The sequence below is a fragment of the Pelodiscus sinensis genome, chromosome 15 (genome assembly GCF_049634645.1).
Source record: "Pelodiscus sinensis isolate JC-2024 chromosome 15, ASM4963464v1, whole genome shotgun sequence".
Taxonomy (NCBI): domain Eukaryota; kingdom Metazoa; phylum Chordata; order Testudines; family Trionychidae; genus Pelodiscus; species Pelodiscus sinensis.
Window position 1 is genome coordinate 8,341,814 of NC_134725.1, and position 24,393 is coordinate 8,366,206.

Below are 24,393 nucleotides of genomic sequence, written 5' to 3' on the forward strand. Positions count from 1 at the left end.
CTCAGGCGTGGGGAGAGGAGGTGGGGGCCGCTCTGCGCCTCTGCAGTGAGTCCAGGAGGGAGGGCTGGTATTGGACGCTTTGCTCTGGCGGGGGGGGGGTGAGATCGCTGCCCCCCCTTCTCACCAGCGGGGGAGGGCGGTCGAGCTGCAGCCTGGTTGTTTGAGGGAGGGGGTGAGAATGCAGCCCCCTCCCCCCACATACTCAGGCGGGGGCCTTGCTCCTGGTTCGGCATTGGCGGATCTGTGCTGGGGAGGGAGGGGGGGGAACACTGCAGCCCCCAGCCCCCGCAGGCGGGCGGGGTGGGGGCTGGCCTGCTGGCTCTGGCTGCTCTTGCATTGGCGGATGCAAGGAGGGAGGGGGCAGGAAGCGGGGGGGTGGGAGCCCGAGTGGCTGGAGCGGGGGGGTCTCTATGAAAAGGGTGGGGGGCGTTAGAGCCCCAGAAGAGAGGAAAGTTTGCGACGCTGCTGGTGCGGGTGCTGCGAGGCAGGCGGGGCGCGGGGCCAGGGCCGGGCGGCGGCGGCGCGTGGCCGGGGAGCAGCAGCCGGGGGCCCCCCCCCCACCGGATTTTTCTCGGGGGGGGGTGGTGGTATCGCCCCCCTCCTTCTCCTCCCCCCAGGGGTGAAAGTGCAAGAGGAAGTGCAGCCGCTGCCATCTTTCCTCCGCTCCAAACACAGGGACGGACGGAGCCGGCAGCCCGGAGCCCCCCTCCCGCCGCGCCGCGCGCTCCTGCCCGCCGCGGCCTCCGCGCCTCGTGGCGGCCGGGCCCGGGCGGCAGCTCGCGCCGCCTCCTCCGCAGCGGCTGCTGCGCGCGCGCTCTCCTCCTCCTCCTCCTCCTCAGCCTTTTGTTCGCCCCCCCCTCTCTCTCCTCCCCGCGCGCGCGCGCAATCCCCTCGCGCTTCGCAGGCAGCGCGCGCCGCCGGGCCCGGACAGCCGCGAGGCGGGGGAGGGGGGGAAAGGCGGCGCGCGCCGGCCGCCGGAGAGCGAGCGAGCGAGCGCCGCCTGCAGGCCGCCGGCGGGCCGCGCAGCCCCATGGAGCGGGTGAGCGAGGCCGCCGCCTGCGGCCCGTCGTCGGGCTGCTACACCTACCAGGTGAGCCGGCACAGCGCCGACCTGCTGCACAGCCTCAACCAGCAGCGCAAGGACGGCGGCCGCTTCTGCGACGTGCTGCTGCGCGTGGGCGACGAGAGCTTCCCCGCGCACCGCGCCGTGCTGGCCGCCTGCAGCGAGTACTTCGAGTCGGTCTTCAGCGCCCCGCTGGGCGAGGGGGCGGAGGCCGGGGCCGGCGAGGGGGCGGCCGGCGGCGGGCCGGGGGCGGCCGCGGCTGGGCGGGAGCTGGAGATGCACACCATCAGCTCCAAGGTCTTCGGGGACATCCTGGACTTCGCCTACACCTCGCGCATCGTGGTGCGGCTGGAGAGCTTCCCCGAGCTCATGACGGCCGCCAAGTTCCTCCTCATGCGCTCCGTCATCGACATCTGCCAGGAGGTCATCAAGCAGTCCAACGTGCAGATCCTGGTGCCCCCCGCCCGCCCCGACATCATGCTCTTCCGCCCCAGCGCCGCCGAGCTGGGCTTCCCCCTCGACATGACCAACGGGACCGGCCTGGCGCCCAACGGCAACGGCATCGCCGGCATGCCCGAAGACGAGGCCACCCGGGCAGCCCTCACCGCCGCCCAGTCCTCCTTGCCCGTCCTGCAGGGGGTGGACCGCCTGCCCATGGTGGCGGGACCGTTGTCGCCGCCCCTGCTGGCCTCGCCGTTCCAGAATGTGGGGACCGGTGCCCCCGCGTTGGGCACCAAAAGGGGTCGGGGGCGTCCCCGCAAAGCCAACCTTTTGGACTCCATGATGTTTGGTACCCCTGGGGGCCTGCGAGAGGCTGGCATCCTTCCTTGTGGGCTCTGTGGGAAAGTGTTTACAGATGCCAATCGCCTGCGGCAGCATGAGGCTCAGCACGGGGTGACCAGCCTACAGTTGGGTTACATAGACATCCCACCACCAAGACTTGGCGAAAATGGGGTGCCTGGTCAGGACGACCCTGACGCCCCCCGAAAGAGGAGCAGGACAAGGAAGCAGGTGGCCTGTGAGATCTGTGGCAAGATTTTTCGGGATGTGTACCATCTCAACCGGCACAAGCTGTCACACTCCGGCGAGAAGCCATATTCTTGTCCAGTGTGCGGGCTGAGGTTCAAGCGGAAAGATAGGATGTCCTATCATGTTCGGTCTCATGATGGCTCTGTGGGAAAGCCCTACATTTGCCAGAGCTGTGGAAAAGGTTTCTCCAGGTAAGAGGATGCTGATGTGAATCATAAATGGAAAAGACCTGGAGGGTTATCAAATCCATCTCCCAAGGACCAGCGCAGAATTATCTCTGCACTGCTAGTTTTAAGTATCCTAAGTGATGGGGCTTTCATCTCTTTCCTTGGGAAACTGTTTTGCAGCCTTGTGGAAAGGTTAACTATTAATTAAATCACAAAACTGGGGAATTGGGTGAGTCCTGGTTAACACTCCCAGTTTTGTCATAAACTTGGTGTGTAATAGTGGGCAAGTAACTTGTCTGGGAATTGAAATAATTGGGTACCTGAAGAGGTGCTGAGACTTAATTATGGGTTGTGAAGTGGCCTGATACCTTCCACTGCAAGTTGCTATTGAAGTGCAAGGTATTTATAAATCTTAAAATGACTTGTAGACAGTCCTATCAGTAAACATTTCCTTGTCTTAACTTCACTCCATTTGTCCCAGTGTGAAATCACTCAGATGTGAAGAAGTAGTATTTCAGAGTCTTCAGCTACAGCTATCTCTTTAGTACATGGCCTTTGTGTCCTTTGTGTTTACAGCCTTCTGAAGAGGATCCTGTTTCTACCCTGCAGCGTACATAAGATCTGTACATTTTATGTGGATGATATTTGTTGTCACTTAAGAGAGCTCCCACGAACAAATGGATCTTTGATACTGCCTTAATATGGCTTGTGTCTGTCTTTTTTTGTTTTGAGTTCAGGATGAGTTTGAAACTTGGGTCCTTCACAGATTCAGTGTTCAAATAGAGGGGAGAATAGATAAGGGAAAAGTCAACACCAGCCTTCCTATTTCTACAACAACCTAATTAATGGATCTGATCTCTTTGTCTTGCCTTGGTTGGTGAGAAAGAGCTGAGATGATAACCAGAAAGTAGTGGAAACTTGCTTTGGATAAAGGTACCCCAGGAATGTAAACATAAAAACCTTTGTCCCTGCTGAATCCGCTCTTGTTATAAAGATGGGCTTTTTGATACACAAACAAAATCTATGACAAAGAGGAGCTCTCCAATAACAGGCAAGTTCAGGAATGTTCTAAGACAATAAATAAACTTGATACTGAAACAGTATCACCTTGAAATCTAATCACCATGACCAGTTAAAACCACTTTCTCATTTTGTACCTGCACCTGACACCCCTTGCCAGTTTATATTTTCCAAATACGCTTAAAAAAAAGAGGAAAAACTCCCTGCTGTTGCTGTGTTGAAAGATTTTCAGACATAATGTAAAGTAACTGACTGATTTCTTGATGTCCAGAAAACTCAGTGCTCTCATTGAGTTCAGAAAGACAGGGTCTTCAAAAGGAAACATTGAAAATGTTTATATGCCTTCATAAAATAAAAATCTGAAAAATAGAGGATCTGTATTTCCTCTAGCCTTCTAGTTTTAGTAATCTTAACTGTTTTACAAAAGTTGTTAAATCAGATAGAAGTGTGATGTTTAATTTTGCAGTATGCCTATAGTTCAAGGATTGATTCAAGGGGCATCCCTGAAGTTCAGAGGTATGTACTAGGACGGGTGAGGAACCTCAGGCCTGGGGGTTGTATCTGGCCCCCAGCTTACCTGAATTCGGCCCCTCAGGCTCAGTGACTCCCTGCATTGGGGATCCTGCGCTGGTAATCCAGCTCCCCTGTCACCCACCCATAAGGCTGAAGCGCACAAAATCTAGCCTTGGCCCTTCTAGGCTCTGCTGTGCAAGGGAGAAGGGGGGAGGGGTGTCCTCCTTCTAAGTCAGCTGCTTTTCACTTTGCTTCTCACTTGTGTGCAGCCCCCAACTGATTTTTCTGTGGGTCACTGGCTCCTGGCCCTAAAAAAGTTCTCCACACCTGTACTAGGACTTTAAACCTCTGACTAGTCTTTCCAGCTAAACAGCCCCAGCCCACCTGCCCAAGCATCAGGTTTAACAGCTTAACTGTGGCGTTAACTCTGTCTCCAAAGCATGAATTCCACCCAGCTCTCTCTGATTGGCTAAGACTAGAAAGTTGGGGGAGGAGAGGAAGAGAATTAGTTTTCAAGCAGCTTTGGCCTCATACAATGAAAAGCTTTCTTCCCACCCAGAGAAACACCCACTAGGAAAATCATTAGCTATTCAGGCTTCCCTCCTTCAAAACAAGCTTTACACATTTTGGGGAATGGAATGACTTCTTTCAATAATAATTTGCTCTTCTGTAGTACCTTCTGAGTCCCTCAAAGTATTTTACAAACATAAATTATGCATCACAGCATAGTTGTGAGAGAGCACAATATTTTTCCATGTTATAGAGGAGGAAATTGAAACAGAAAAGTAGAACTTAGTGCCAAATTGTTCGTCCTGGGGCACTAAAAGTTGAATTCCTAAGTCCATGTTTGAACACCTAGACCAAGATGGCTTGACTATAAAAACGTTCAGTGCTTCGCACACTGAATCACTTAGATTTTGGTGTCGAAATATGAATTTAGAAGTCCAACTGTACACAACCCAATGTGAACACTTTAACCTAGACTTTCTGAATTCTTGGATTAGAAAACATCTCCTTGCAGAGGGAGGGCAGGATATTAATCAGAGTAAACCTCTAACTGTTTCTGATCTCTGTGTAATCAAGTAAAATATAGTAGGTTGCTTGAATAATCTGGAGTCCAGAGAGAACTTTTCTTGGAGTGGATGCAATAGTAGCTTTTAATTTTATTGTTTTGAAGTAAGTAAGAGAGAGAGAGAGAGAGAGAGAGTGTTGTGTGTGTGTGTGTGTGTGTGTGTGTGTGTGTGTGTGTGTGTGTGTGTGTGTGTGTGTGTGTGTGCGCGCGCGCAATAGTAGCTTTTAATTTTATGGTTTATTTTGAAATGTGTATGTGTGTATACATACACACATATAAATATGTATATATTTTTTTAAGGCCAGATCACTTGAATGGGCACATCAAACAAGTGCACACGTCGGAGAGACCTCATAAGTGTCAGGTAGGAGCCGGGGTATAAAAGAGGGTTAATATCTTTTTGTTTTAAAAAGGGACAATGAATGTATGTGTGTGTAAAGAATGATCAAACATTGTTAGAAATATCATGTATGTATGCATGGAGATAAATATGTTTGTAACTAATCATGTTCGGTCTTCTCTTTACCCTCCCCCCACCGCTCCCTGTTGTCATCTCCTGCTGCTCTGGTCCTACTGCCTCCCCTCCCCCTCTACCAGATGTTCTTTTTTGCTGCTCTATCACAGTCCACACCCTGGAAATCTTACCCTGCTGCTTTGTCCTTGGCTGTCTCAAATGATGCCCCTTTTCTCTTCTGTAGTTCAGTGGCCACTAACAAGAGACTCAAATTCAGATTTCAGTTTTTTAATAGTTTCAATTACAGTTGTTTAACTTCACTTCCTGTGAAGCTCTTTGTACATAGCTTTCAGAACATTGCACTGAGCAAAACTTCAAGCTTTTTTTCAGCAAGTGTTTGGGTGATGCCAGCATAGTATTCTTTGAAATATTCAGTTTAATATCAGTTTATAGTTCTTTACAGTAAGACAATAAGTCTTCCATTACAGTTTTTTTTAAAATTAACCATTTGTGAGGTGGGTGGGAGAATGGTTAACAGGCACCTGAGCAAAAGAGTTTCCATTACAAGACCTTGTCCTCACACACTCTAACTTTCTGAAATATATGCCTCTTGGGCTAAAATTTTCCATGTTTGTTCTCTGAAGGAAGGTGAATTTTTCAGAAAGTCAGAGCAAAATCCCTTCAGTTTTCTTTGAAGTCAGAGGGTGGGGGAGAAATTTTTCCAGTCTACAAAATTCTAACCCCATCCTGTCTGACTATTGCACCTCACCCTGCATTTTCTGTCTCCTGACATGTGTCCCTGTTTTTCTTCCAAATTGTGGGGGATTTTGGAATGTGCGTGTAGTTTCAAGTAATCCAATGAGCAGATTTTCAGAGATGTAGAGTGCCTAAAGGCTTCTGTTGATCTCACTGGGAGTTGTGCGAGCTTTGAAAATCAGGCCATAAGGCCTTCAAGGCAATTAAATAGCTCAAACTTATCTTAAGTCTTAATTTGGCTTAAGTTTCTTAAGTTGATATAACACTATAGATCAGTTTAAATCAGAAAAATTCCCAAAACACACTTTTCATAAAAACAAGGTGTCTAGTTATACGCAGTGAGAATGTCTTTATTTTTTAAATGCACACTTACATATTTGTGCATATAAAGTATGTATGTGTATATTATATAATGGATATATAATGTAATATAAACATACACACATATGGTAGGGATGTGAACGGGTAACCAGTTACCCGGTAAGTATCATGTTTAATGGGTTATGCTTAATGGATAATGGTTAACTGTTGCCCAGAAACAGCACTCTGTCCATAACCAGCTGCTGCTAGAGGGCTTAATAGGCAGTCCTTGCCCCTCCCCTTCTGCCTTTACTCCCTCCACCCACTCCCTATAAGACTGGTGATTCCCAGCCCACTTGGGCTAGGCACTAGCACCCCGGCAGAGCTGGAGCAGCTGGATTGGCGCAACCCCTGCCTGAGGTGTGAGGACCACTCGGCTGCTCCAGCTCAGCAGGATGGAATGGTCCACCTGATTGTCCCCATTTAATCAGTCAACCAGTAAACTGAACGTTTCCCTAGTTATCTTTCCCTAGTTATCCGGTTAATTAAACAGGATTTTACATCCTTGACATATTGACATGTTTACTCAGCCTGCAATGCTGGCAGAAACTCATCAGTCTTTGGCCAGCTGGTGTGAAACTTACAGAAAATGTGCAGTTGACAAATAACACTGATAAGCTATAAGGGTGGGTCTGCACTGCACCCTTACCTCGACATGAGCTACATCATTTGCTCTACGCAAATTGCGTAGCTCATTTCAAAGTAATTTAGAAATAAAGTGGTATTCCGAAACGTTCCTTAATCCACGTGAAAGGAAGTTTCCAGGGACATTGGAATAGCAAACCTATTATATTTCCAAATAACAGGTATGCTCAAAAGATGTGGAATAGCTATTTTGGGATACTTCTGGTATCCCGAAATAGCTCTGCGGCATAGACGTAGCCTAACAGAGAAATTTTCTTTTGTTTCTTATTAAATGTTAACTTAATTCATGGAAATTTAAGGATGCATGGAGCACTCAACATAAATATGAAAGTTAAGGTTTGACAAACTTAACTCTTCCCTTTTACATATATGGATTACAATTAGCACAATGTATTAGAATAATCTCCTATCTCTAGAACTGTAGGAAGTGCAGCAAGGTATTGTATAATAAAATGGCGTAATTAACTGTTATTAGAATGATGACAGAATTGAGGTAGCGAATTCAGCAGTAGCTTATGATTGACTTTTGACTGCTTAATTGTTCAAAATTAATGTTGCCATTATATTTAATATAAACAAGGTGTAGAAGGTTTGCTGAACACCTGCTACATATCTTAGCAGAAACTACTTGGCGACACCCTATAAGAATTATGAAGTTTCCCCGCAGACACACACATCTCTCACATGCACAGAGATCCACACCACAAAAAGGATACTTTCTGGAAAACTGTGCTCTAAATTTGTTTCATATCTGAAATATATATGAATGGCTTTCAGTCTAGTTTCTTCCGAGCAATGACTTTCCCTTCTATAGAATTATCTTTCTTAGTCGCCAAGTTTCAGCACTATGGTGAATAGCTCAATATTGGCATGTTATTTTTCCATATCCCAACACCATTTTTCCTTGAAATGTGTGTCTAGTGGAAGTTAACGCAATTCTCAAAAGAGCGCTGTATATAAATTACACAGATTCTTGAACCATCTTTAATTAAATAAGAGAAATACTGTTTTGACAAAGCAAAAAGTGTTTTCCAGATTCCTCTATCTTAAAGATATTCTTCTGATCCATGCTATACAATCTGTACTTGAGTCCTTTCATGCATCTTTGCAAACCAGCAAGGTGCCAAGGTTGCTGTAATATCGTAGCACTGTGCATTCTTGACCATCAGCACAAATCGGGAGCTGGCAAGATAACTTCAGGGCAGCTAAAATGAAGCTGTGGAGAGAAGGAGGTGGTTATGTGCTAAATGCCACACATAGTGGTCACTCTCAGGACTAACCAGCACACAGCGCTATCTTGCCTCGTTTAAAAAGAGAGCTTGTCTCTATAGACAAGCATCTGATTCCACTTTTTTACTTCCTCTTAAAACAGACGCCGAGTGGGGAAGGAAGTCCTCTACAGAGCCAGGTAATCTGAGAAATTGGATCCAATAAGTTGCTTTGGTGTCCAAGGCAGACGCCAAATGGAACTCTGGATGCTTTTCTCCCTGGTAACATCTGATTTTTTTTTTTAATCTGTCAATTAAGTGCTTGACATGGGAGAAGGGGTAAGTCAGTTTGCTGGCGGTAATGGGATAGTTCAGGTTGCTGCCCTGAGTCCTGAGGTGGGTACTTGAGCTGCTGATTGGATTACTTTGTAGGAATTGGTAATGTCAGGCTGCAGGGTGGGAGGAATGATGTTTGAAAATACTGTGGACTGAAATAGCAGGCAAAGATTGGGGGAGTGAAATCAGAGATTCGTTATTTCTCAGGGAAATTGTCCTCAAATTGTCCTCCATCAGCTGACAGTTCTAGGTAACATCTGGCAATTCAGACAAACGAGAAAATGCAAGTTGTTAAAAATCAAACTACATTTGAACAATACAAATAAAATCCATTTAATGAAATTTACCTACAATTGGCGCTCCAAATCCAGTGCTTTCCCCCTTGATTTCAATGCAGAATGAGTTTCTTCCTGTCCTAATTTCTCTTACTTCCTGCCTATTAGCAGGAAAATGGCAGCCACCATGGAATAAGCTCAGAGACATCCACAGCCATAGAAAAGTTGAAACTTCAAGAGGTATTTCTTAAACAATGTTATTTTAAACTTTTTATATATTCTTTTTTGGTCTATTTATCTACCTGTGCAATGTTTGTAGGAAAGCACTGGAGTTTTCCTTTATTATTAATAACAATTAATAATAAATATTTAGCACTTTACATCTGTAATGCCTTTTACAAACATTAACTAATATTAACTGTAAGAGGTTTTCTCCAAACCTGGCCTGTCTCCCTTGTATGATTCAGCTACACTGGTTTTTGCTTTCTCAAATGGACCTTTTTTTTTTTTTAAGACTTTTTTTTTTTTTTTTTTTTTTTTTTTACTGATAGTACATAGCTTATCCGGGAATGGACTCTATACAAATTGGCAGGCAGCAAGTCCGATAAACAAACAGAAATATGACTGTATTACTCTCACTGTAGACTTTCCACTTGATCTGCTTAGTGTAGGATAGATGATGGTTTTAATTCTAACACACAAGGAGTTGTGTGGTTTATCTGTAATAGAACTGATGCCCAGATATTCCCACTACGTTCATATACAAGCTTGCTGTCACTTGATATTGAATTATTGGTGATAGAGCTTTTTACTTTCATACTCTACTGCTCAGGAACACACACAGACTTTACCTCCAACAGGTTGATTTGTTGTTGGAATCTTGATTTAATGACTTGTTTCCAGAAACATTTTGCTAAATGAAAGCTACACCTATTTTGCTCAGCGCTGTGTCCTGAGAGTTCATATGAGGAGAAATCCCTTTTAATGTAATGAAATTCCCCCCCCCCCCCCAACCCGGTCATTTGTCATATAGGAGTCTTTCTCTAGTGAGGCCAGTGAAATTCCATATATCACATCAATCCATATTTGTGTAACTGTTTTTAAAACTATATTAGGCACCGATCCTGCAAGTTACTGAGTGTTCTGTTTGGTGCAGAGTACCCACAGCTTCCACTGAAATAAAGTCAGTGGAAGATCAGGAGTACTTAGCACCTCCCAGGACTGACCCTTTGAGCTTGAGCAAATGCTTACTGAAGTTAGTACACTCCTTTCAAATAACTTCAGTGGGCTTAGGATCAAACAGCTAGGGAGATCTACATAAAATTCTACACATGACCCTCTATTGTATTGCCACTTTCACTTATTTTAAGATACTATATTGTAATTGCAGTGCAGTAATTATGTTATCTTAACAAAATCTGCTTTCCAGTGAAATAGCTGCCTAAAAAGTAAAGCACTCATTCCTGATATGACAGAGAGCCAAAATTCCCATTCCCCAGAACACTTACTGGATTACTAAAATCTCCTAAGGGAGCTGTGGTATTAACCATGTGTCTCAGTTATTAGTTAGTCACTGCGCAGTCTTGAATTTGTTACTTTCATCCGCCTGGTCTAGTCACTCTGATATTTCTGGTTTTTTCTATCCTCCATTGGCGAGCAATGTGTTTAGATAAAAAAAAACTTATGTTCCTTTTTGGCAAAGATTCGACTGCTTTAATGCATATGCTGCTGCTGCTATGATCAGCCTTGCACAATTGTCAAAAACATTATAGCCCAAGCACAAAATCTGCTTGCCTATCCTCTGCTAAGATGATGATGATGATGATGAGAGATGGGGAGGGAGGTTTTTCTCATCTGTTAAATTATTTCCCGGGGGTGAATGGGCAAGTAGAATTTTGCAAGGCTGATGTGTATAGTTATTTTAGTATAGAATGTTGTTGTTTTTACCCTACATTAATCTTGTTATGTAGTAATAACTGGAGTATGACACCATAACAGAGACCAAGATATCTCGTGCAAACAGAGTACACAGTAGGGATATTAAAATACACGTTTACTCAAATAAATGTAACTACTGAATTTTTTTGAAGTTATACTTTTACACTCAGAGGGAGCTGGTGAGCACTGCCTCTTGCCTGCCTCACCCATCCCCCCGCTGCTGCCTTTGATTCAGAGGCAGCAGCACAGGGGGCAGGCGGCCCATGGGAGCTGGTAAGCGTGGGAAGCCAGCTTGAAAGCCGGCTTCCTACATGTACCAGTTCCCACCTGCTCCCCACTCCACCCCCCACACTGCTGCCTCTGTGGGAGATACTGGGGAGGGGGAGGAAGGCATCTCGACCGAAGTTGGCATGCTCAGGGAGCCAGCTTAAAAGACAACTTCCATGCGCCTACTGGCTCCTGCCTGTACCCCCCACTTTGCTGCCTCTGGCAGGTGCTTCCGTGGAAGACAGTGTACATGGGAAGTCGGCTTATAAGCCAGTTTCCCTCATGTGCCAGCTCCTTTTGAGTCCCTACACCCTGCTAACCTCTCCATCCTATAGCCCTTTTCCCCTCCCCCACTCTTGCTGCCTCTGATAGAGAGGCAGCAGCACAAGGGGCAGGTGGCCCCATGAGAGCAGATACTCACGAGTAGCTGGCTTCTCCCAAGCACTGGTTCCCACATGCCCCTCCCCCATGCTCCTACTTCTGCAGAGGGGGAGGCAGCTCTGGAAGAGACTGCTCCCCACACATACCAGCTCCTGCTTCCCTCTCCCCACCTCTGACACAAAGGCGGCAGGGGTATATATGTGTAACTGTGATGGTTAACTGATAAGCCCCGACTTATCAGTTAACCATGTTCACAGATGCTTGTTAACATTCTCAGTACACAGTAGGTTACTTATCGGTTACTCTACTGTTCTATAGAGTAACCAAGAAGCAAAAGCTTCTAGGTTAATGCTATAGACCAGGGGTCTCCAAACTTTTCTGCCCGAGGGCCGCATTAACTATCAAACAGCAGTTCGGGGGCCGACTACACACTTGAGGTCCAAATAAAAAACAATCAAAACATGGATGTTGTTTTAAATTATTTATTTAATATTATTTTATTCAGTTATTATTTAATAACACATTGATACACTACACATGAACACCTGTATTAGTGTGAATGGTGAAATTGTTTCCTGGATGCCAAAATAGAGCCCAGCCCACTAGTGACCTCATGAGAGAGCTAGCCAATAGGATAAGAACGCACTGGCCAATAGGGAGCAATTGTCCACGCCAAGTCCCAACCCCTCTTGCTGTGAGGGACGCGCAGAGCCCGGGCTCGGCCGTCGGTCCGCAGGGCGTGTGGCCGTCCGTTGGCGGCTCCGATCCCCCGCACCCCCGGCCGGGGAGTCTCGCTGCCCAGGGCAAGGGCTGCGCGGGTCCAGAGTCCCTCCTCCGTCCCGCTGGCTCCTCCGGCTTCCCTCTCCTGGCTGCCTGCCCAAAAGAAAGTGAGTGCCGGCCGCCCCTGTCCTTCCGGCCCCTCCCCCTTTTGAGCCGGCACGCACGGGGCGTGCCGCTCACCCTGGCGTCCCTGCCCCTTCTCCTCCTGGGTCCTGCCGCCTTCCTCGCCTGCCGCGCCTGTGGCTGTGCGCCCTCGCTCCCCTCCCCGTGGGCTTTCCCCTGGGCTCCGCTGCACTGCGCCGCTCGGCGCTTCTCCGGGGGAGGGGCTGTCAGTGTGGGGAGTTTCTTCCCCGCCCCAGCTCCACGGCACTGCGCCGCTCGGCGCTTCTCCAGGGGAGGGGCTGTTAGTGCGGGGAGTTTCTTCCCCGTCACAGTCTCCACGGGCCGGATGAGAGGGCCTCGCGGGCCGCATCCGGCCCGCGGGCCGTAGTTTGGAGACCCCTGCTATAGACTACACGCGTTATAGGCAGCCTGGCTCAGTTCTGGCTCATGGTGTGTCCAGGAGTTCATACCCCACCCCTCGGACTGAGGCTGCTGTTACCCTGTGCTGCTGCCTCAGTATCAGAGGCAGCAGCATGGAGTGACAGGCAGCCGCGTGGAGTGACAGGCAGCCGATCCATGAGGGGAGCTGGTTTTTAAACTGGCTCCCCTTGCGGACCAACTCCCACCTGGCGCCCCATGCTGATAGAGGCAGCAGCACAGTGTGGCGGGGGCTCCCACCCCCAGGAACTGTAGAATAGTAGAGTAACCAATACGAATTCATGAGATTAATCAACTATTCAATTAACCGATATTTAACATCCCTAGTACACTGCCGTTCTGAGGTCTCCCAGCTGATATGATGTCAACATGGTTCTCCTTCTGTAGTGCCCTTTGTGATCCTGTCAGTTTCGGCTTGCTTTCAATTCTCTGATGCTCTGTACGTCATTGGGGGTGCTGGGGGAACCATAGAGACAAAGCGAATGCAGGCAAGAGATAGCAGTGTTGAGGTGAACCTGTTCTATGTGACACTGATGTCACTATGAAATGAACTAGGATAGAGTCAGATGTGACAAAGAAGGACAATGGCAGATCTGTTTGTATTACCAGATTTCAGTGAGAAGCTGAGACATTTTAAACCTGAAGTTTTATTCAGATTTTGCAAACTGTATTGTGTCTGTCTGTCTGTCCAACCACTAATCCTGGGCCCTGCTCCTTTTTGAGCAGTAACAGTGCAACTTGTGCAGTATGATGGTAACCAGTTCGGGAAAATTAACTCGTGCTACTGTTGCCTGTGTTCCTATGCAGGATTCTGGTGGGGGTTACTTATTATAGATTGCTAATATAGTGACATGCCGCGAATTGGTGGCTAATGCTGTTCTCCTACCGGCAGACTTGTAATGCCTCCTTTGCCACCCGTGACCGACTGCGCTCTCACCTAGCATGCCATGAAGACAAAGTTCCATGCCAGGTGTGTGGAAAGTATTTGCGGGCAGCGTACATGGCAGATCATTTGAAGAAACACAGTGAAGGACCAAGCAACTTCTGCACTATCTGTAACCGAGGTAACGATGAGCTCTCTCTCTATTTCAGGGGGGTGGTGCATGGCAGAGAAAAAGCTAAATTCGCTGATGCTATCTGTAACAGAAAAAAAAATCATACCGTAGCTTCCCTGGTTGTTTTCCTCATTGAACAATAAACGTCTTGAAACTGATAGAGGTATTGACCTGACCTTTGGACATCACTGGCTGCTTAATATTCCTTCTCTGATTAAATTTAAATTAAATGCAGAGCTTGGCATTTTTGCATAGATCTATAAACAATTTTTTGCCAAATCTCCCTCCCACATCTCAGCAAAATATCCTGTCCCTGCTTGCCATGATGCAAATCCCTGTGCCAGGAGCGTACTGGCAATCAAAATAGGCCCAGGAAATGGGTTGAGAATGGCCCTCCCCATGACGTCACACCTGCATGCCCCTCAAGACCTGCTCCCTGCGTCGTGTCTGGTGTGTGGCGCAGGCAGTGGGTCGGGCTCTGCAGTGTGGAGGTGGAGCCGCTCGGAGTGAGGGGCAACGGCGTGCGGACACGACAGTCCACCGGGAAATTCACAGTATTCTGCCAGGACAGTGTGCCCCTGCCCTGTGCACCTGTTTGCTATCACCAGGCTGGACTAATTACTCTGGGGAGGGCATGTGAGAAGACTCTTTGGTTTCATTTTACAGAAGTATATGTGATATTGTGGTCCCCTCTTAGCCTCCTGCATTAGAAGTGGCGTTCAGCTGCTCTCTCGTTTGAACCCTGGAAATTGGTTTGTGTTGGTTTACATTTACAAAGTTGGCTTTGTAAGAAAAAGAGCCCGAAACAAATTTTCATTTCTAAAACAAAGCTAAGCTAAACTTTTCTGTTACATACATACTTTCCACAAATTAGGGAGGAAAGCCTGAAGATGTTGAGATGTAAAAGGTTACCGGTTAATCGGAGGGCCCAGCGGGCAGAAACAACAGTCCTCTGCTGCCCGTGTTTAACCGGTTAACTATTTTAGGCGGTTTTTACATAGCTAGTAGGTAGCATGGGACCTGAAGGTAAGCCATGGATAAACAGGACAAATCTTCTAGAAGAAGGAAGTTAAAGAGCAATAGAGTCTAAAATCAGACTGTCTGACAAGAGGCTTAAAATACTGACGTAAAAACACTACTTCAGAAGAAGGCTGTAGATTGTAATAGAGAATATGCAGCTGGTGCTAGGTGAACAAAAAGATACTTGTGCATGTCTTCACGCTTTTGTTAGCAGCAGTGGCACAACAGGGGGTTCTCAAGAAAGGTGAAAAGATGCCCAGTAGAGGATTTCCTCAGATAATTCACCTGACTAGGGAGCATAAAGTTAGTGATCCTCAGAATGAAGAGGTAGGAAGTAAAGAGACTCCAGCTCACAAGGAGAGGACCGATCCAGGTATTGTATCCAAAGCATTGTATTTTCTGGCCTCTAGAGACACTTGTCTCCTACTTCTCGTGTCTAGATATACATTGGTTTATTGTTTGCACAGAACCCTGACCAATACTTTGCTACTCTTTGAAGTGTACCTACTAATAACTGATAATTATTACAGGTAAGAGAAGTTTTTGTGTGAAATTTACTTGGTGTTAGGTAAAGTAAAATCTGTTAGGTTGTTGAATGGGTTGGTTTCATGTGTAGGGAACACCTTTTGGTGTGTTGGAGGCAGCCACTGTCAGTTATGGGACTGCTTTTTTGTTTAGTTGAAGGGAGCTGATATTTGAGAGAATATAGTTGTTACATAGTTGAAAGTTTAGGTCAGTGTGCAGGAGAGAAACAGTCGAGTGGTTAGAATGCATAAAGATGAGTAGTGAGTGACTTGTTAAATTATGAAAGAACCATTGCTCACTTTTGGTATGTCTACACACAATTTTTATTTCGGAGGAGGGATGCAAATAGCGCTGTGCATTTGCATACTTCCTCCGTTGTGGGTTTTTTTTTTTTTTTTGGAAGACGCTCTTCTGATATTTACCTGTGTCTTCATGCAGCCGAATTTCTAAATAAACCTCTGTTTCGAAAGACCCCTTATTCCTTCTACAATGATGTTTACAGGGGTCTTTTGAAATAGGGGTTTATTTCAAAATTTGGCTGCGTGTAAACATGGGTAAACGCCGGAAGAGCGTCTTCCAGAAAAAAACCCAGAGGAAAGTAGGCAAATGCGCAGTGCTATTTGCATCCTTCTCCTGAAGTAAAAATTATGTGTAGACATACCCTATGAGAACAACTTTTGGGTCCTTAGAGTGGATTAAGATTTTGCATGGAAATACCAGTTTGCCAGGAAATCCTTGAAGCCCTTGATCCAAGCTCTCTTCTGCTATGCCCTCAGTTAAACATGGTATAGCAGATTGAAAATTATTCATGTTAACTGGAACTGGAATGAATCTGGTAATTGAGAGCCTAGGATTCATCCTAGCAGCCACTGGATGTCACTGCTGCTCCTCAAAAATTCAACTAGGAAAACAAAGGCATTGGTTTGGCCATCACACAGTGAGGTGATGAAAAAGCGCTACTTACCCGATACAGTTTTAAGCAGAAATCTAAATAAAATGTAAGCTTCTGTTATCAGAGTATAGAAAGGTGAAGGGGTCTAGTGAACATTGAAAACAGCAGACAGATTTTTAAAGTGCTGCTTTTTTTTTACACTTCACTGTCTTCATAGACTTCATCAGAGAGAGAGATTAGGCTCTTGCAAAATTAGTTTTCTACTATCAAATAATAGTTCATCTGTATAAAGATACTGTCTTCAGTTAACTTTCAAGGAAATAAACTTATTAATGTTTAGGTAGAGACTGAACTTGTTGATTATCTTATACTAAGAACTCAGTGGGGTACATATTGGTGAAAAATGACAGAAAAGTTTGAAAGCCCGAGTTCAAGATGTCTGATGACAATGAACTATTGTGGCTGAAAGTCCTCTAATTGTACATCATCATGAAATTAATTACACTAGAAAATTTCCGACTAAGAAATTATGATAGAGTTCTTGTTTATAGAATCTGTGGATTTTTCTTCCTTCCTGGAGGTGGTGATGATTGTGCTAAGAGTAGTTTATTTTGATCTTCCCCGTTACATGTGTTTTGATGCACTGTTTTTTTTGGAACGGTATCTTAAATGCTGGCTATGGCAGCTGTATAGCAAGAAACCAAGATTTTTAAAATACACATAAATCTGGGGGCAGATTGAAGCTGCGAAGGAAGAAAGCCAATATTCTGGGGCAGATGAGGAAGATTTTCTTGTGTCTACAAATATATTTTAGTGTTCATTGAGGGTGGAAAATATGGGCTTAATTTATTGCTTTATCTTTACAGACTGAGAAGTTTTCTGTGAAAAGATAGTGATGTACATCTTGTTGTCCTAAAGATCATGGGGACTTTACTTGAAACTTAACAATAACAGTCACAGATCAGTTACTCATAGACTCCTAGGGCATCTTTATCTTTCCTGTTTTTAAATTTTCTTTTCTTATATGATGGAAAAATATAGTCTAAAAAATCACCACCTCTGAGTGAGTTCAAGGAGATCTGCATAATTAGGATGTTAATGCTTAGAATGATTATTGGCTTTCATAATTAATCTTGTTCAGTATGGGAAGCTGTACATTGTAGGTAGGGGGTTCTTTAAAGGAGTCATGCAATAAGACATTAGAAATATTAAGTACTAAGAAAAATAGTTTTCCAAGCAGTTTTCAAAAAACCGTCACTGTCAGTATCTCTATTTAGTTACTGGGACTCTTCTCTCTCTGAGGGGCAGCCATTTTGTTGATACTTGTCAGCAGGGGCTCCATTTGATGACACAGAATAGGGATGAGATGGTTTTGCCATAAAGAAAGTATTGGACGCTGAGATATTTAGAAGTTGCTGTAAGAAAGTTCTGTAAGCTCATTTTTAACATTGGCTTGTTTAGCTGGACAGTTAATACAACAACTTGTTTAAAAGTTGATGAAAATTGTTAAAATATTCTTTCTAAAGGCCAGTCAAATTTATTTAGTTTAGATAATCAAACAGTCACCTGCAGCTTCCTAATTATTACATATTTTTCTCTTACTCTTTTTTAAGATCCTTAGAAATTTTATGTACTGGTTTAAGTTGGGGTTTAGGTTCAAAGGAAATTAAAGGACATAAGCATCAAATACCTTTACATTCCTTTGAAAATCTTAGTATTGTTTTTTAAAATAAGATATAGTGATTAGAATGTGCTGCATAAGACAGGTACTTTCTGATTAAGTACATGTCCAGTTTTCATGCCACAGGCATCCAGTAGGTGGACTAAAGCCACAGGTTCTGCTTCTGACAGGACTCCCCTTCTATGTGAGGTGTCCTGTTCAGACTGAGAATTTGTTGTAATTGTTTTGGTAGAAGGATGAATTCTTGCCATTCTCCCTGCTGGGCTTGAAGTGACTTGTAGAAACCAGGGGCTGGAAACATTTGCCCACTGCTCTAGATATATCCAATTTGGACTCTATGAACATGGAGCATCCTGAAATTCTTCTTGGGGAGAGTTCATTACAGCCAGAGAAGATAGGCTGCTTCCTTCCTATTCCTGTGTATGTTTGAAAGGCATGCACTAGTAAGAAGAAGGAGGATTTGCTGTGAAATGTGTATGCAGATAAGGCAGTAGAGGAGATGGGATTTTTTTGTTAAGATTTTTTTATATCTCACCTTGGTTTGTTTTCAGGAAGGATTTAAAAAGTGATGGATTATCCCTTGGGGATCCTCCACATTTTTTACTAGGGTAGACACATGCCTAATTATAATTATGCCTTATATAAATCTTGGACTATGATATTTCTCAAGAGCTCACTTAATCTCTGTTGCCTGTGAAGTAGCTTTTATTTGTACTGCTTTGGTAGAAGTGGGTGGTTCACCCCTTCATCTATCATATGCACAGAAGAAATCAAGGCATTTTTCAGGAAACTATGTAAACTTTCATTATATATTACAGTGTTCCCTTCAGGTGGAATCACAGAACTCACCAAAGATTATCATGTTATGATTGTTCCCAATCTGGATCATTTCTCTTCTTTTGAACTGTTCTAAATTCTTTAATGCAGAAATTTCTGGCAAGCTGAACATAAATTCTTGCTTCCTAACCCTCTTTCATAGATTTCTATCCCAAAGTAGCTTGCAGCCTAGTTGGAAGTGTAATTATCACATCTGTATGCTGCATCCATTTCACTCACAACTCAACTTTGATTCTTTCTCAATTTGTTGTGAATTTTTACAGAGGAAGGATGTATATTTTCCTTGCCAATGGAATGTACTCAGTATCACACTTTGAATCATTGAAGAAATCTCTTATTTCAGAAGAATATGTCTTTCCCCTCTGAGCTTTTGATAATTGATTTGGCCATGACACAACTGTTCCTTTTTTTAAAAAAGTGAATATTTCCCCTCAACCACTGTTAAGGTTGTCTTGGTGGCTCCACAATTCTTCTCCATATTTTGCTCAGCTGCTCTCAAGAAACAGTCATTGTTCCATCTCAGGGATAAAAGCAACTGTCCGCTTCCTTTTTCTTGTTCAGTAGATGGCTGTAGGCATTCTGTAATTGGGCATGTAACTAAATCCTCTGAAATTGCAAGGATTTATGATGCATTATGCATTCTGAACTTTGGATTCTAGTGAAAGTCTGCATGGTATAAGAGTCATTCTGTAGGGAAGGTGTGGAGATTTTCACTGTGAAACAAAGTTCAGTTTAAAGTCAATACCTGAAATAAATCCCTCCTTCCCGTTGCCTCTGTAGGAGGCATTGGGGAGGAGGCAGGGCCACAGAGCTGGTTCTCTATGCGTATGGCTCCTACCTATCCTCCTCACCCTCCATGCTGCTTCCTCTCTGTCAGCAGCAGTGTGTGGGGGGGGGGAGGTGCAGGTGAATGCGGTGCTCATGGGGAGCCAGCTTAAAAGCTGGCTCCCCAAGGTCACCGGCTCCTGCTCCCCCTTGCTGCCTCATAGAGAGAGGCAGCAAAGGGGGGGATGTGTGTAGATGACAGAATTAACCGAAAAGCCCAGGTTTATCAGTTAATTGTGTAGTTGTCTACGGGTTGACATCCCTAGCTGTAATCAATCACTGTTTGATGAGTGCTTGTTTTCTTAAGTTGTTTTTCTTATATCACGGCTTTCTTGTCCCAGTTGATAAGTTGCTTGCCTTATCTTTTAGAGAAGCCAGTCTGCCCTTCATCCCCATCCCTATAGGAGTATAGAGCAATCTCCTGTCACTTTTACATCTGTCCTTGGCTTCTCCCTAGAACATGTGGTTCCATGACAGCCTTCGCTCTTATCTTCTAATACACATTCCTCATTCATCATTCACGCTCACAAAACAGAATTTATTTCTTTGTTACATAGACACAATATGAATATTTAAGCAGGAACATCAAATTACAATTTAAACAAAACAATCATCATCTCCTTTTACTTACTTCTTGATACTGATTTTAAAACTTAAAACAAAAACCCTATGAATCTATTCCTGCCTTGGAATCAGTTTCAGATGTAAAATTCTACATCAGTTTCAGATGTAAAATTACTTTACCAATGGTAAAGTAAAGGTCCTTTCAGCTTTCGGAATAGATGGCTGTCAGGGAACACTGAGACAGATGACATCACATAAAGCTACATTTCAGCTACAGGACTACTTTATTTCCCCTTTTGACTCCTCAAGAATACTTCTTGAGTGGATCACACTTTATACAAATATTTCAAAGCAATATACTAAGGCAGTTTGAACTTAAACATTTTCTTTCCCCAACAACATATTCCCATTAAACAAATGCAAAATAATTTAATATAATTAGCAGTGGATAAAACAGAATGATGATCCATCCTTAGCAGGGAGCAGCCTGTAAACAAGTCCTGGTAGGCTGTCATTTCTGTTTTGGGTTTAGCAGTTCTTAACATATTTCCATTTGCCTGTAGTATTTGAATAACACGTTTCCCTATATTCTCCTGTGTCTGTTGTAAAAACTGAGTCACCTTTGTGTTTGTTAGTAAGTGATCAATTAAATCATGCAGTCCAGGCCAACGGTAAGAGAAATTAACCAAGTGGCAGTTATAATAACCTGCGCCCTTTTTATCTTTGGTAAATAGTAAGTGTGATTCCTAATATATAGCACACAGGCATTACATTTACATTCATCTGCTGATGACTGACTGATACTTCCATCTACCCATTTCAGTTGACCATTCTTGTCTATGTGTTAGAATAATGGTCTTAAGCAATCCACTGGGGGATAGGAGCCTGTTAGTTTCGACTCTGTGGTTTTTCTTGCCGGTTTTAGATATGTTACCTGATCTCCAGGTTCCCACAAATTTAATTTTCTAACTTTATTCTTTTGCAATTTATGGTTTATTTGTTCAGTTGCCTGAGCAATCCTATATTACGATGTAGTCTGGTCGTCTTGTAAGTGCTCGAGCCATTTTGAAATAATTTGGGTTATTGCAGGGTACTCTCTCTTAATCTCTAATTAGCTGATTAGAGACAATCATCAACTGCATGGTTTGTCCAGACAAAATATGATATGATTGACTCTTCGGCCTTAGTCTATTACTGCTTTGGATAGCAACCAAAATGAGTGACAGTTCATCTGACCAGTCTTTTCCTGTGTAGTGTGGTTCACTACTTGGGAATGTCAGTTAGTAAACACACACATAAAGGGGTTTCTAGGTGGAAAAAGAACTAACATTGTCATCAGCTTGCAACTCCCAAGTCCCAAATCAGTATTGCTTTGTTTTAAACATGCTTTTACATATTGAAATTACAAGTATGTATAATTTATTAACTGATTTATTTTCACTTTCCAAAAAATGCAGTATTATTTTTATCAGCTGCTTAACCAACAATCAGCATGAATGCATATATATATATATATATATATCTTTTTCAGCATGCAATGCTAATCCATGGTCTAGGGACCCTTAGAACCTTTTTCTACAGGTTAATGGCTACATATTTAATTCATTACTTTTCTTTCATTATCATTGAGCTTTTCTTGGTGAACTAAATATTTTCTTTATGGCCCGCAATGTTTCATTCTCCAAGAGAGGGTACTTGCGCTAAGTGATTATTCCAAAATGATTTTCAGCAATTTTTTTTTTGTTTTGTTTCCCAGAATGTCCATTGTGGATATTGTTTTAGTTTGTTGACTGGAATGAGGATCCATTGAGCCCATATGGGTGTTAGAAAATTTACCTTACATCAGTATCACGCTCACAAGGATTAAAATTTAATTCTGTGCCCTGCACGGATTTTTGGGTTTTTTATTTGTAGGCTATTAGCACCAGTTTTTCAGCAAAGTAGCTGATAATACTACAACATCATTAGCAGGAAGCTGGATAACAATTGTCCTTGGCTCATTAGGAAACCCTAAAGCTGGAGCCGTGGCCTAAAAGTACTTAAGGTGGCCAGCATTGTTTTCACTTTTCCCTAGTCTACTTGCCTGCTCTCTTTCTGCATGATATACCCAGGTGCATTTAGCTCGTTTTGGATGAAGGAAGTTGATTAAGATTTGCCAATTGTTACTGATTTTTGTTTTCAGTAAGCAATATTTGTCTACTACTTTTTGAACTTTTGCACCAATGTGCCCAGTTTAATAGAAGTCTTGACTCTTGCTGGCCCTGTGCGTGGGTAGAATGGAAACACCAAGCTTCATTCTTTTGGGCTAAACCCTACTATGACCAAGGGTATATCACCTTTAAATTATTCCCCAGCAGCTAGGTTGGAGAGTGGAATACTAAACCCCTCTCCTTATTTGACCTTGCTGTGACCAATTGTGTGTATACCTTTAAGATAATTCCTTGTTCCCTTGCCAAATGAAGGGAAGGGAGCAAGTAGTCTAATTCTCCTTCTCTTTGTGCTGGCAACTCTATGATGGGGGGGGGGGGGGGGGCGGTGGTAAGAGGAGGGAGCCAGAAATCTAATTTTCCTCTTCTCTTACCTGGGCATCTGTGACTGGGGTGTGTGCACATCTGAATGCTTGATCACTTCAATACCCCAAACTGCCGTATATTCTTCTCTTACCACTTTTTCATAGTTTTAGGTATTTTAAGTGCATGCTTACCCCACTTTTGCACTTTTCCATCAAAAATTTTCTGCTTATAAGACGCATGTGAGATCTTTATAGAGGAAAAGGCAATATGCTACATTTTTTAAGAATACAGTAGTAAAGCAGTTAACATATGCTTACATAGACAAGCACATGCTTGTGCATGCACATACACCGTCCCCCCTTCATTGCAATCAGCAAGTTTCACATCATGGTGCTATAATCATTCGCTGCTTGATAAGTTATTGTTTTCTTAAGTTTGTTCTTCTCATATCACGGCTATCTTGTCCCAACTGATAAGTGCTTGCCTTATCTTTTAGGGAAGTCAATCTGCCCTTCATCCCCATCTCCATAGGGGTATAGAGCAATCTCCTGGCACTTTTACATCTGTCCTCAGCTTCTAGAACGTGGCATTTGCACTTATCTTCTAATGCACACTCATCATTCACACTCACAAAACAGAATTGATTTCTTTGTTACACGGACACAATACAAATATTTAAGCAATAACATCAAATTACAATTTAAACAAAGCAATCATTATCCCCTTTTACTTACTTCCCCATACTGATTTTAAAACTTAAAACAAAAACCCTAAGAATCTATTCCTGCCTTGGAATCAGCTTCAGACACAAAATTCTAGGTGATGTAGCTGTACCAATGGTAAGGTAAAGGTCCTTTCTGCTTTCGGAATAGATGGCTGGCGGGGAACACTGAGACAGATTACATTACATAAAGTTACATTTCATCTACATGCCAACACCCTCTTACTTTAGATGCTGTCACTGTATGGGAAGGGAAGTAAGCTATACCCATATAAGGTACCTATTATATTGATATAATTGCATCTACACAATTGTTTGTACTGGTTTAACTATATTGGTTTTTAAAACACCTCCTCAAACCTCCATAGTGGTTATATCAGTACAACTTTCAAGTGTAGACCAGGCCTATGTCAGTGGCCAAAATACAAATCTCACTCTCTTTTCTGAACACTTCAGAAACATTTAAACAAACTTAAAAGAAAAGTGGTCAGCTCATGGGAATATTCCAGTAGGTCTTGTCTCTCATTGTGATTCTGTGGATCTTGTTCCCCTTTGCGATGCTTACGGGAGAGGTTTCTAGTTACCCCAGTGATTTCAATTATTGATAAGTACTATAATATATCTTTATTGACAAGGTTGAAAGATTCCTCAAATATATGGCCTCTTTATCCTCCAGTTATGGATCCAATGATCCACTCATAGTCATTGCCACCACCTCTAAAAGCTCAATAAAAGAGTGCTTGAAAAAATATTTGATTAATTATCACATTAGAAGGAAAGGAGAAACAAGTGAACCTCAAAACATAAGCAGTAAAACTTCTTAAAACAGTAGGAATCATAGTCAGCAATTGCTGGCAGGTTGTAAATAACAATTACATTTGTGATTTCCCTTAGTATGTTCTCTAACAATATACTTAGCACAAGCAAGAAGTTTCAGGACCTTGCTTTTGCAAATC

The 24,393-nt window shown here is 43.7% G+C and overlaps 1 protein-coding gene across 10 annotated transcripts in view; it reads left to right on the forward strand.

The window, feature by feature from the left end:
• Positions 1–418: 418 nt before the first annotated feature.
• The window catches only part of PATZ1 (POZ/BTB and AT hook containing zinc finger 1), a 29,588-nt gene continuing 5,613 nt past the window's right edge, over positions 419–24,393 (forward strand). Inside the window, exons 1-5 of one of the 10 annotated variants that reach the window (XM_075898049.1) lie at positions 419–2,283; positions 5,165–5,228; positions 8,452–8,487; positions 9,067–9,138; positions 13,697–13,868. In XM_075898049.1, coding sequence (XP_075754164.1) covers positions 1,031–2,283; positions 5,165–5,228; positions 8,452–8,487; positions 9,067–9,138; positions 13,697–13,868 — 1,597 coding nt within the window. In that variant the 5' untranslated portion in view covers positions 419–1,030. The remainder of the gene's footprint in view (positions 2,284–5,164; positions 5,229–8,451; positions 8,488–9,066; positions 9,139–13,696; positions 13,869–24,393) is intronic. The other 9 variants (XR_012895938.1, XM_075898047.1, XM_075898043.1 and 6 more) reach the window with 9 other exon arrangements.